The 14,349-nt window shown below is 40.8% G+C and overlaps 1 protein-coding gene across 1 annotated transcript; it reads left to right on the top strand.

Moving 5' to 3' along the window:
* The first annotated feature begins 246 nt into the window (after positions 1–246).
* On the top strand, positions 247–9,491 carry LOC124114819 (diisopropyl-fluorophosphatase-like). Its single transcript, XM_046475600.2, has 5 exons — positions 247–458; positions 2,294–2,434; positions 4,489–4,620; positions 7,255–7,471; positions 8,283–9,491. Exons 1-5 carry the CDS (start codon positions 276–278, stop codon positions 8,555–8,557), a joined length of 948 nt encoding a protein of 315 aa, XP_046331556.2. The 5' UTR covers positions 247–275; the 3' UTR covers positions 8,558–9,491.
* Positions 9,492–14,349: the final 4,858 nt, after the last annotated feature.

Below are 14,349 nucleotides of genomic sequence, written 5' to 3'. Positions count from 1 at the left end.
AACCGTATACCCGTTTGATTGTATAGACAATAATTTGAATTAAGAATTAAGACAGTTCCACGTGCCCGCCTTTTTTTTTTATTGATATCCTTTCATTCATTGTATATCTAATTGAATTAATATCATATCTTTATTAATTAAATAAAACAATACGTACAAACGGCGTAACCAGTGGATTTCTTAATACTGTCGTTGAGCACACGTTTTAACAATGCGCTTTAACAGTTTCCGCATACCAGTTGAAGTCCCAGTTTATTCTATTCGCGACAATAAAAATGGCGGAAAACCCGGAAGTAGTTGTAGTGGAGCCGCAATTTTCGAAAATTGTAGATGGCTTGCTCGGCGCTGAAGGGCCAGTGTTTGACAAGAACGGGAACTTTTTTATGGTGGCTCCAGAAGTAGAGAAAGATGGAAAATTCGCTGGACAAGTATTGAAAGTGGACTTGAAAACTAAACAGGTGTCTGTTTGTTTACTTATCTTTGCCACGCCTCCTCTGCCACGAGTTTTTCAGTCAATATATCACAAGATACTTACAAACAATAATTTGGCATCCAAACATGATTTATTGAAATACACATGTTGGTCCATATTTAAATAAAATATCCACATAATACCTGATCAGCTGATTATGTATCTATATGTTGTATTCTACTGGACTAAATTAATCATTTAAGACAGTTTTGACCAAATAAAGGTAACATGAGTTTCGTGTTACGTCCCATAACATTTAGGTTTTACACATGCCTGAACTTGTTCTCAATATGTATTTCTGACTTGAGTATTCCACCTTCCATCTGGATGTAAACTCTTTACTACATTTTGACCTCAAGTAACCCTGAAACCCATTGACCATGTTGACAGTACCCTATCTGCATCTAGAGTATGATAAAGAATGGTCATGGAGAGAAATAAATAATAGAGGCCTGCATGAAGTGAATCTTCTGATTTCCTTGAAACCTAGGTAATGCCAGTTGAAAAACTATTATTGTTTATCACAACTTTTTTCTAATGCATGAAAGTAAACTTTACTCTTGTGCACCATGTGACCCCTTTGGCCTTGCCTCGTACCTCAAAGTATGAAGCGTCTCCGTGGTCTACTGGTAGAGCGTCCGCCTGGAGAGTTGAAGGTCCGGGGTTCGATCCCTGGTCGTGTCATACCAAAAGACGTTAAAAGATTGTACTTGTTGTTACCCTGTCTGGCTGGGCATTAAGGGGCTAAAACAAGGACTGGTCAGCTCGGAATCAGTATACTGTGTCTGAGTGGGGTGTCCATGTTAAACTGCAGCATGGTATCTCAGTGAGCTAGCACTACAAATCGGCATCAGTCCGGACTAGTACAAGCAGACACACACACAAACATGTCACTATATAAGTGCAATAATCTTGGACACAAAGTTAAACCCCATTTCACCTCACCTCAAAGTATGAAGAAATGGACCATGGTAACCACAGCTGGGTTACCATTCGAATCTGGCACACTATGAACAGCTGAACAGCATGGCATGTGTGCGAAATGTTGGAATCTGGTGCAAAAATAAAATTTGATTTTGGAAAGTAGTTTCTTAACAATGCTGTAAAAACAGTATTTGGAAGCAAGTTCAATCTTATGATTATGCAGTACCCAAGAGTAAGTGTTAAGTATATATATGATAGATTATAATGAATTGATAAATTTGAACCTCATGAGTAATAAGGAACAAAAAATATGTTTACGTTTGAGCCTAATCATAACTATAAACTAAGCTGAGCTTAGTCATGCACGTCACTGAGCCTTACACACACACACACACACACACACACACACAAACACACATATATTATACTGTATTCAACGTAATAAGCGCCCCGCTCTAATAAGCACCCATGTCGATATTTGCTAATATATTAACCAGTGAACAATCCCAATTAGCATCCCTTCCGATTGATCAATGTACACAGGACTTATTTGTTCGTGTACAATGCGCACTCGTGTGTTATATGCACCTTTAATTATGGGCAATTAAATTCTGGAAAAAAATATCTGTCGTGCATTATACACACAGACTTTTCTTTTGTTTCATTTCAGGTTGTTAGCATAAACCATGAAATTTACGATCTTTCAACTCTGTTTTTTTTCACCAAAATTATATTTTAATAAGAGCCCCCTATTTCTAATTTTGAGAGCACCCTGGGCGCTTATTACGTCCAATACAGTATATATTTCAGTAAATAAATAATGATCATAATAATGTATGATGTAAGTTTAATGTTTTCAGGGCACTAGAATTAAGATATTGATTTGTTTGTGTGTAGGTGGCTGTGTTGTGTGAGCCGGTGGTGGAGGGGGAGGGCGGCGTCCCCGCAGGGTGTCAGTGTGACAAGGAAGGGAACCTGTGGATCGCGGATATGAGACATGGCATCATCAAAGTCACTCAGGATGGACAGATGACGCAGGTATGTGTGTGTTGTGTTATTTACCATTACCAGCACATACTGTAAATCTTGAAATTAATGCGTCTCCAAATTAATACAACTGCTGAACCCTAGCCAAAAATGTGATTCAATATCAATGCGACTCCCCCCACCCCATCCCCAGTGGAATGATACACATCCTTACCTTAATCCAATCAAACACAAAACCACAGCTTATTAGCACTGAGAAGAGCACTTCGACAAAAACAAATGAACCGTGTTTTCCTAAAAACAACACACAGTTTATATGTTTACTCTGTTGAATGGCATTAAGGAAGTTCAAAGGCAATAAAATAACTGAACCAACAACAGTTGGTATACGGAGAAGGTGTGAACAAGCTTTGACACAAGTGGGTAGAACTCTTGACCCCAGCAGTGATAACTCACCAGATGCCTATTGTGTAATTCCTATTCTTTGAATGACATTGGTATATACTTGTTACAACTGCTGCTCAGTGTTTGTGTTTATATTCAAATTGGTATTTCCGCTATCCGAAATGTGCAGTGAGGCCGTCTTATTGTTGATAGTCATTTGGAGACATAAATGCGAAGTTAAGTAATGCAAGCAAAGACCACTCGCCTTTTTCGCATTTAATTCACGCTCATGTTAATTTCAAGATTTACAGAATACCACTGAAACAAAAGAAACACACAGACAAAGATGCAGTTCATCTGACAAAGCGCGTCCACCTTCCCACAATGCTAAAGTATCAACATGTTCTTTATAGCACTTTGTCTAGTCCGCATTAAATACTACTAAAAAATGTTAAGGACCCCCCCCCTGTCAGATTCTTTCATATTACTATGGTAACTCTGCCATGGCATGACAGATTAGCTATAATAACATGAAAGAATCAGGGGAGGGTGTCCTAAACATTTTTTAGTAGTGTTTAATGCGGACTTTACTTTAGCATTGTGGGAAGGTGGAAGCGCTTTGTCAGATGAACTGCATCTTTGTCTGTGTGTAAGTATGGTTTGCCTGTACCAGATCCAAACTTGAAGTCAGATTATTCCAGGCAGTGTTTCACCCATGCCCCAGAATTGATTGTTCGCTGTGCAGAGTTGCGTCCCTGGACAAGCCAGAAACCTATGAATGGGGGTTCGAATCCCGGTTCGCCCCGATTATGTTTCTAGGTTTGTCAGCACCATCCCTGTGCTCGTGGGTTTCACTGAAGTGGTAATCGTCTGAGACCTGCATCACTTCAGGCTTTCCTCCAACATTAAAGGGGAAGTGTACACGCAAAAATCACTTTCTTTCTTTTTCTAAACAAAACGCAATTTTAGAATTAGTTAGTATCTGTGTTTGAAAATATACACTCATTTCTTTCACAGTGAAAGTAGGAAGCTCACAATAGTGTTAAAATGATATGCCGTTATGAGGCCTTCGTTTTACGAGCGAAATAGGCCTGAGTTATCCCCCTTAGATTATGACGTAATTGGTGCCAATTCAACTGGGTCCCTGTCTATTCTCCACGCAAAAGATATCAAGGACCAGTTTGCGGTAAAACAACATGGTCTACGACACACTCCGGCGCAGTGGTGACTCAGCATAACACAATTCTGGCTGGCATCTGAGACGCTAGAATCACAAAACTGTACCTACACCACGTGAAGCGGCTCTAACAAAGCATGATGACATCATAATGTTTATCAATTGGCACCAATGACGTCATATTGCAAGGGGCATAAGCCATGGTGTTTTTGTTATGGAAATAGAACACTTGGTAAATGTGAAAAATATAAATCGTTTTAATGCAAAAAATATGTTAATTAAATATGATGTTTTTATATTTTTGTCTATGACACTTGTTTGTTAACACTTTTAATGTGGAAAAAGTACAAGAAAAATTGGTTCATTTCCGTGTGAACTTGCCCTTTAAGCTGACACGCCGTGATATAACTGGAATAATGTTAAAAGCGGCGTTAAACCCAACTCACTCACTCACTCACTAGAAGCAGAATAGCTCTATTTAGTAAGATGTATGTTATGAAACACAAGTCAAATGATTTGACGTATGAAACTATTGATGCTGCAGGTGTGCCGTCAGGACAGTGAGGGACGTCCCATGCAGGGCTGTAATGACTGCATATTTGACTACCAGGGGGCACTGTGGGTGACGGCGCCTGCAGGGGAGATAGCTCCAGCTCCTTACACAAGATCAATGGAGGTTTGTGTGATGTCAGTGACAGACCAGGGCGTTATCTAGACCACTCAGAGGCTATTTAACCCGAGAAGATCCGGGGCAGAACAGGTCTTCAGCAGCCAATGCTTGCCGTAAAAGGCGACTATGCTTGTCATAAGAGGCGACTAACAGGATTGGGGTGATCAGGCATGCTGACTTGGTTGATGCATGTCATCATATCCCAATTGTGTGGATCAATGCTCATGATGTCAATCACTGGATTGTATCGTCCAGACTTGATTATTTACAGACCACCTTCATATAGCTGGATTATTGCTGAGTGTGGCGTTAAACAACAAACAAACAAATAAACAAACAAACAGGCTATTCAGCCGTGTGTCTGCACTAAATGTCTGCATACTCCCCAAATTGGAATTAAGAATTCCCAATTCATGTTGATATAGATATACCGTATTTGACTTTGTATAATAGGTACAGACTTTTCTTTTGTATCATTTCAGGCTGTCAGCATAAACCACAACATTTCTGATCTTTCAACTCTGTTTTCTTTTTCACTAAAATTATATTCTAATAAGAGCCCCCTATTTATCCCCCGCCGCGCGAAAGCGCGAAGCGGGGGATATAGTATTCACGACCGTCCGTACGTACGTCCGTACGTCCCACCTGTTTCTTGCCGCGATATCTCAAGAACTAAACACTGGATTGTCTTCATATTTGGAACTATGGTGTATATACAGACTCCGCAGACACCAGTCGGTTTTGGTGACCTTGATCCCATTTTCAAGGTCACAGCAGACAAATCTGCTTTTAGAGTTGGAAAACGGTGTTGCCGGGATATCTCAAGAACTAAACACTGGATTGTCTTCATATTTGGAACTATGGTGTATATACAGACTCCGCAGACACCAGTCGGTTTTGGTGACCTTGATCCCATTTTCAAGGTCACAGCAGACAAATCTGCTTTTAGAGTTGGAAAACGGTGTTGCCGCGATATCTCAAGAACTAAACACTGGATTGTCTTCATATTTGGAACTATAGTGTATAAACAGACTCCGCAGACACCAGTCGGTTTTGGTGACCTTGATCCCATTTTCAAGGTCACAGCAGGCAAATCTGCTTTTGGAGTTGGAAAACGGTGTTGCCGCGATATCTCAAGAACTAAACACTGGATTGTCTTCATATTTGGAACTATGGTGTATATACAGACTCCGCAGACACCAGTCGGTTTTGGTGACCTTGATCCCATTTTCAAGGTCACAGCAGACAAATCTGCTTTTAGAGTTGGAAAACGGTGTTGCCGCGATATCTCAAGAACTAAACACTGGATTGTCTTCATATTTGGAACTATGGTGTATAAACAGACTCCGCAGACACCAGTCGGTTTTGGTGACCTTGATCCCATTTTCAAGGTCACAGCAGGCAAATCTGCTTTTGGAGTTGGAAAACGGTGTTGCCGCGATATCTCAAGAACTAAACACTGGATTGTCTTCATATTTGGAACTATGGTGTATATACAGACACCGCAGACACCAGTCGGTTTTGGTGACCTTGACCCCATTGTCAAGGTCACAGCAGGCAAATCTGCTTTTGGAGTTAGAAAACGGTGTTGCTGCGATATCTCAAGAACTAATCGCTGGATTGTCTTCATATTTGGAACTATAGTGTATATACAGACACCGCATACACCTGTCAGATTTGGTGACCTTGACCCCATTTTCAAGGTCACAGCAGGCAAATCTGTTTTTGGAGTTGGAAAACGGTGTTGCCACAATATCTCAAGAACTAATCGCTGGATTGTCTTCATATTTGGTACTATGGTGTACAGGCGGGGGATATTTCGTCACTCTGTGACAAATACTTGTTCTAATTTTGAGAGCGCCCTGGGCGCTTATTATGTTGAATACGGTAGATGTAATGAGAAGACCTGGAAATTATTATCCTCCACCACGAAGTGGGAGGGGAATATAGAAATAGTTGCTGTCCGTCACGTGTCGTTTACGGAGCATAACTTGGAAACTGTTTCATGTTTTATTATGAGACATTGAATATCTATCAAACACATGCTGAACAGGTGCCTTTTGATGTTTTGGTATTTCTAAAAAAATATTGTTGGTGTTTCCATTGCAACAATGTGGACTAAAATATGTGTAGCATTTGTTTCCGGAGCCTAACTCGGAAACCATTTAATATATTTTTTGGAAACTTTGCACCCTCCCTTACTCTGTGTATTTTCACTACTATGTGAAGAAGCAAAATTCCAGTGTCCCATGTCTTCAACAGTACAGATATCAATGACATTTACCAATGACTTATCTACCCCGGGGGCACGGGTGGCCCAGTCGTCTAAGGCGCTGCGATTTGCTGTGCAGAGTTGCATCCCTTGGGCATGCCAGAAACCTATGATTGTGGGTTCGAATCCCGATTCGCCCCGATTATTTTTCTAGGTTTGTCAGCACCATACCCGTGTTCGTGGGTTTCACCGAAGTGGTAAACGTCTAAGATCTGCATCACTTCGGGCTTTCCTCCCACATTAAGCTGACACGCCGCGATATAACTGAAATAATGTTAAAAGCAGCGTTAAATCCAACTCACTCACTCACTCACTCACTTATCTACCCTGTACTACTGCCATGTTAATGATGTTTACCTACGTTACAGGAGGCATTTGGGTCAGTGTACTGCATGCTGACCAGTGGTCAAGTTGTCCGAGTGGACACAGGTATTCGTTTTCCCAACGGCATCGCCATCCTGCACACAGATGATGGCCGCCCCAAGAAGCTGATCGTGGCTGAGACCCCGACCAAGTTGCTGTGGAGCTATGACATCGTGGAGCCGGGCAAGGTCAACAACAAAACCATCTGGGGACGACTGTCAGGTAATAGATGATGCTCCTCCCTGTAGCATGTTTGTTGATCCCCCACACTCAGCAGTATTCCAGCTGTATGGCGGGAGCTTGTAAATGATCAAATCTGGGCCAGACAATCCAGTGATTTAAATTATATGCAATGATCCACGTCGTGGGATATGATGACACACTATCAACCAATTCACCGAGCTTGATCAGCCAATCCATCACTTCCGATCCAAGCAACAATCTGCAGGTACTTGATCGTTGCTCAAGTTTGTCCCTTTTCCAAAGGTCACAGATCCCTCTTATTTTACAGTGAAACAATTTGCTCAACTGACTCAAGTTTTTCTGAATATGCCTGATGTCAAGTCCACTACAAAAGATTTCACTATTTCACAATTCCTAGAGGCTCAGAACCTATTTATCAATCCTCAAATGTTTGTAAATCAGGGATTTTCTGGCCGCAAAATATTATATCGTATATCCCTAAAAATTGAGGTTGGATCCAAATAATTTCCTCTGTGAGTCCCATGGGATGCAAAGATAACATTGTCAATTCAATTAGGGTCATGCAGAGAAGCATTTATGTGAAATTCCAATAACAAACCAAACATTTGTTGATTTAGGGCAAATTTTAAGTTTCTTGTAATGGCCGCTTTCACACTGACGGCAGCGATGTGACCCAGAGTGTAACGAAGGTGTCACACGCTGGGAACGAGCTTGTGCCCGTACATGTATGGTTACTCAAGTTACCTCCCTTACACTACACTATGATGACCCAGCTCGTGAGAACATCATCTATGTGATGTACAATGTCTAATTGATAGCTTTATGTCAGGTGACCACGAAGGAGGTGCAGACGGACTGGACTTCGACGCAGACAACAACCTCCTGGTAGCTCACTGGGGCAGTGGGTTTATTGAGGTTTTCAGCTGTGAGGGAGGCCAGCCCCAGAAGAGAATCAAATGTCCATTCAAGAGAACCAGCAACCTTCATTTCAAACCCAGCTCCAAAACAGTGTATGTCACTGAGCACGACAATCATGCTCTGTGGGAATTCCAGTGGGAAAACCAGGGAAAGATCCAAAAATGTGAGTTGTTGTTTGACAACTAGACGGGAGGTTGTTCAGTCTGTGTTGTTGTCCATAGGTGACCAAAGAGGGGCCGATAGTTTGGACTTCGACGAGGATGACAATCTTCTTGTTGCTCACCTTAACAGTGCTTTTATTTAAGTGTTTAGTCGAGATAGTGGAGTGCCTTATATGCGTACCTAATGTCCATTCTATAGACCAGCAACCTGCATTTTAGACTATGTTCAATCTGGTGTATGTTACGGAGCAGCAGGCCCATGGGCTGTGGATGTGTGAGTGAGTGAGAAGAGGTAATATACTCAAAGGCAAAAGAAACGGATCATATCAATATAGTGACATCTGAAAGTTTATAAAAGTTAAGATAAAACATATGTTCTTACAGATTGCGTAAACTTCAAACTGCTGTGTACACAAAACAATCACTTGTCAAGACAGACCATTGTAGTTTGATGCATTGTGTCAAGAATATTTTTGTTATATTTTCTTACAATCTATAATGGGGAATCATAAAATAACTTTTGAATTTTTTCTAAATTTCAATCTAAAAAGGCCAAACATCAGTCTATCAATTTTCAAAGGAGAAGACATTTGTTTTATACACACGGTTTAAAAAAATAAGAATAAGAACATGATCTGTTACTTGGCCTTTGAGTATAGATTTAGTCTTGTTTATGTCACTGCTAGTATATTGAAGTGTTTTGTGCACCAGTGACAAACAGTGCCATGATTCACTTGTGATGATTTTTTAACAATTTTGATGACATTATTTTTATATTTATATCCATTACAGAATTAGTTCATATCATGTGATGTCATTAGTATAGTGATTACCGCATTCGACGTAATAAGCGCCTAGGGCGCTCTCAAAATTAGAATTAGGGGGCTATATTTAGAATATTATTTTGGTGAAAAACAATAGAGTTGAAAGATCGTAAATTTCGTGGTTTATACTGACAGCCTGAAATGTTTATATACAACAGATATATTTTTCCAGAATTTAATCTCCCAAAATTAAGGGTGCATATTACACACGATTGCGTATTATACACGAATAAATGAGTCTTGTGTACATTGATCAATCGGAAGGGGTGCTAATTGGGATTGTTCACTACCCTATATATTAGAAAATTTCACTGTGGGCGCATATTACGTCGAATACGGTAATTATAATTTCCTGTGATGGAAACTGATTCATCCTTAAGAAAGGAATGGGCACAGTATGTTCTTGCTTCATCATATTTTAAAAATTGGAATGCAGGTAGAGAAGTCATCTTTTGCATTTATTTGTTTGTTCGTTTGTTTGTTGTTATATGACGACGGTCTGTAAATAATCGAGTCTGGACCAGGCAATCCAGTGATTGACATCATCCACATCAATCCACGCATTTGGTATATGATGACATGCATCAACCAAGCCAGCGAGCCTTACCATCTTATCCTGTTAGTCGCCTCTTACGACAAGCATAGTCGCCTTTTACGGCAAGCATGGGTTGCTGAAGACCTATTCTACCCCGGATCTTCATTGGTCTGCATTTGCATTGAACACATGATCACATGTCAAAGATAAATTTTGCCATTTATTACATGAAAATTATTGCTGACCTGTGTGAATATATCAGGCAGCAAAGGAAAGGGAAAAAATAACATGTCTATCTGCAGTATCTGGTGAATAAGGATTTATCAAAATAAATTGTGAAAAGAGTAGATATTGTCCCATAAAAGAGCTGATACTTTGCAAAAACAGTCAAGAACCAGCCTTTGTGAGGAAGGTCATAGAAACAAAATTCAAAAATGACTTTTAGAATGTATTTGTGCAGTGTTCAAAATAGTTTAAAAAAATATATCCTTTTTAACAATTTCTAGGCTTGGAGTAAGTGGATGATTGAATATTGTTGATGCTACATCAGGTCTTTATGGCTGGCGAGTCTGAAACTAAGAAGTTTGTATTGTATTGGTGGTGGGTTGTGAATAGTGCTGAATACAGAGTGCTGTCTGTATACAGGGTACGAAATGATGACTATTGGGAACTGACGGTTTTGCTCATTCCAGTACATATTAATGTTGATGATCAGAATGACACCAGCTCAATCTCATTAAAATCAGATCTTAGTTCTCGCTGCCACTAAACAAAGATCTGAGGACATCCCATTACGGGTCACGTCAGACCGACCTTTCGCAAACTCTGACCGACCAATGGAATTACTGACAAGAAGTAGACATAAGCCAATCAGAAGGCAGCTTTCTTGTGCTTTACAGCGCTAATTTCAAATTGGCGACTACGCTTAGAAACATATTTTGACAAATTCTCGCTTAAAAAATTGAAACCTGAACAAAAGAACGTTCTTGATGGCTCATATATGGTCTAGATTGTATAGATTCAGTCGTTAAGCCCGTAACTATCGTTTGGAATACCCCGTTTTAACGTTTTCGAGGATGCATGATTAGAAATCGCATTCCGACTGTCACTTTCATGATCTGGTAAGCGACGCTCTGATTGGTCGGATGAAAGGTCGTTCTGACTTGACCCCTAATGGGATGTCCTCAGATCTTTGTTTAGTGATAGCGAGAACTAAGATCTGATTTATAATGAGATTGGACACCAGCTCAAAGATACCTGTGACCAGGTAATGGAAGAGCACCTATGGCAGATTTAACATACAAGCACCCATAGAAGATTTAACATACAGCACCTGCGCCCTGTCAATCTGCAGGTAATTCTATGTATCCTTGCTTCAACATTCCCAAACTACAAGCAAGTGGTGTTTTTATTTATGTTGTTTTCCTGTCTTTTGGGAAGTTATGTTTCTATGAATGTACAACTATTATGGTCATATTTAACAAATATGTGTTTTCCATATTTATTCTATCTTCATATGCTTATAAAATTGATCTCTAGTCCAAATGTTTAACAATGTATAATGACATTTTATTTATATCAAAATATATAGTTAACAAAACAGATTTGATCTTTGTGTTTTGTAATAATAGGTAATTTGCATATTTGACTTCTAATGCCGAAATATTGGGATCTATCTAGTTTCACTTTGAGTGACTGAATGTTGTATGATCTGCAGTCACCAATATTGGAGCTAATCATGACATCTAGGCAAAGATGACAGTTGAACATGTTGATAACTCACACCATCACAAGTGACACGGGGGGGCACGGGTGGCCCAGTCGTTTAGGCGCCGCGATTTGCTGTGCAGAGTTGTGTCCCCTGGACACACCAGAAACCTATGATTGTGGGATTGAATCCCACATCGCCCCGATTATGTTTCTAGGTTTGTCAGCACCATACCCGTGCTCGTGGGTTTCATCGAAGTGGTAAACGTCTGAGACCTGCATCACTCCTGGCTCTCCTACCACATTAATCTGCCACGCCGTGATATAACTGGAATACTGTTAAAAGCGGCGTTAAACCCTTCTCACAACAGTGACACAGAGAGTCTGGTTGTACATTGTCACCATGTTTAATATGGCTGTTGTGACAGAGATTGTACTGATGTACTAGAGTCCTCTGCCCTCAAATACCCAAAGGGTACATTGCATCTTCCCGAGGGAAGGGAGTTCACGGACTGTAAAAGTCCAGTTTCAACCCTTTCCAAACTAGGCTGGAATTAGGCAGTTATATTTTGGCTGGACTAACAAGCTCTGCATTGTCCAATCAAAATCGACATCCGGTTCGGAAACTGCCATGCAGATTTTGGTTCATTGCGGGATTTGCAAGCATGAGTACCGTCAATTTAGCAACAACAGATATTTTGTTACAATATAGATATAGATCATCGATCCGATCTTCACTGGGCACGGCCATATTGTTTGAAGCAAATGGAAATGGTATCAGAGGTGGAATCTAATTGGTAAGAGGAGGGACATAAAAGGCAATAGCTACTGGTGGAGCGACAATCAAACCCAGAAATTCCGGCCAAGTTTGGCAAGGTTTGAAACTGGACTTTTACAGTCAGTTAACTCCTTTGCCTCGGGAAGATGGGTACATTGCAGTGATTTGTTTTTATCCCCCGCCGCGCGAAAGCGCGAAGCGGGGGATATAGTATTCACGACCGTCCGTCCCACCTGTTTGTTGCCGCGATATCTCAAGAACTAAACACTGGATTGTCTTCATATTTGGAACTATGGTGTATATACAGACTCCACAGACACCAGTCGGTTTTGGTGACCTTGATCCCATTTTCAAGGTCACAGCAGACAAATCTGCTTTTAGAGTTGGAAAAGAGTGTTGCCGCGATATCTCAAGAACTAAACACTGGATTGTCTTCATATTTGGAACTATGGTGTATATACAGACACCGCAGACACCAGTCGGTTTTGGTGACCTTGACCCCATTTTCAAGGTCACAGCAGGCAAATCTGCTTTGGAGTTGGAAAACGGTGTTGCCGCGATATCTCAAGAACTAAACACTGGATTGTCTTCATATTTGGAACTATAGTGTATATACAGACTCCGCAGACACCAGTCGGTTTTGGTGACCTTGATCCCATTTTCAAGGTCACAGCAGACAAATCTGCTTTTAGAGTTGGAAAAGAGTGTTGCCGCGATATCTCAAGAACTAAACACTGGATTGTCTTCATATTTGGAACTATGGTGTATATACAGACACCGCAGACACCAGTCGGTTTTGGTGACCTTGATCCCATTTTCAAGGTCACAGCAGGCAAATCTGCTTTGGAGTTGGAAAACGGTGTTGCCGCGATATCTCAAGAACTAAACACTGGATTGTCTTCATATTTGGAACTATAGTGTATATACAGACTCCGCAGACACCAGTCGGTTTTGGTGACCTTGATCCCATTTTCAAGGTCACAGCAGGCAAATCTGCTTTTAGAGTTGGAAAACGGTGTTGCCGCGATATCTCAAGAACTAAACCTCTCGATTGTCTTCATATTTGGAACTATGGTGTATATACAGACACCGCAGACACCAGTCGGTTTTGGTGACCTTGACCCCATTTTCTAGGTCACAGCAGGCAAATCTGCTTTTGGAGTTAGAAAACGGTGTTGCTGCGATATCTCAAGAACTAATCGCTGGATTGTCTTCATATTTGGAACTATAGTGTATATACAGACACCGCATACACCTGTCAGATTTGGTGACCTTGACCCCATTTTCAAGGTCACAGCAGGCAAATCTGTTTTTGGAGTTGGAAAACGGTGTTGCCACAATATCTCAAGAACTAATCGCTGGATTGTCTTCATATTTGGTACTATGGTGTATATGGCGGGGGATATTTCGTCACTGTGACAAATGCTTGTTTTGCTTAAGACCACACTCAAGGCATATGACGATGACCTGTAAATAATCGAGTCTGGACCAGACAAACCAGTGAATCATTTTCTCAGCAATGTCCCATACCATCAGGGTATGATGACAACTGATAAACCAAATCACCGAGTCAGACCACCTGAGCTGCCTCCTATGACAAACATAGGTCTACAGGGACTTTACATCTGCATATTCAACAAATGAGGCAAACCAGTGGTTGATAGCATGAGCATTGGTCCAAGCTATTGTGCATGACGACATTCATCCTGGGGCTTGTTCCACAAAGTGGTCTTAGTGCTAAGGTGATTGTTACTCCCACACTTCAACATAAGCTTACGACAGCCATAGCGCTAATATTGCTTTGTGGAGTGAGCTCCAGATTTTGCATTGTAGATCTCACATGCAGTCCTCTTGAAGCAAGCATTGGGTACGGAGGACCAAATTCTAGCCCAGAATACCTGTGGGGGTCTAGTCTAGCTCTCTAAGTTCAGACTCAATCTGACCAATCATGAAACAAACACACCAGACTTGCC

Source organism: Haliotis rufescens, unplaced genomic scaffold, assembly GCF_023055435.1.
Source record: "Haliotis rufescens isolate VD_foot unplaced genomic scaffold, xgHalRufe1.0.p SCAF_2, whole genome shotgun sequence".
Classification (NCBI taxonomy): Eukaryota; Metazoa; Mollusca; class Gastropoda; order Lepetellida; family Haliotidae; genus Haliotis; species Haliotis rufescens.
Note: the sequence above shows the minus strand (reverse complement) of the source record. Positions and strands in the feature narration are given on the sequence as shown.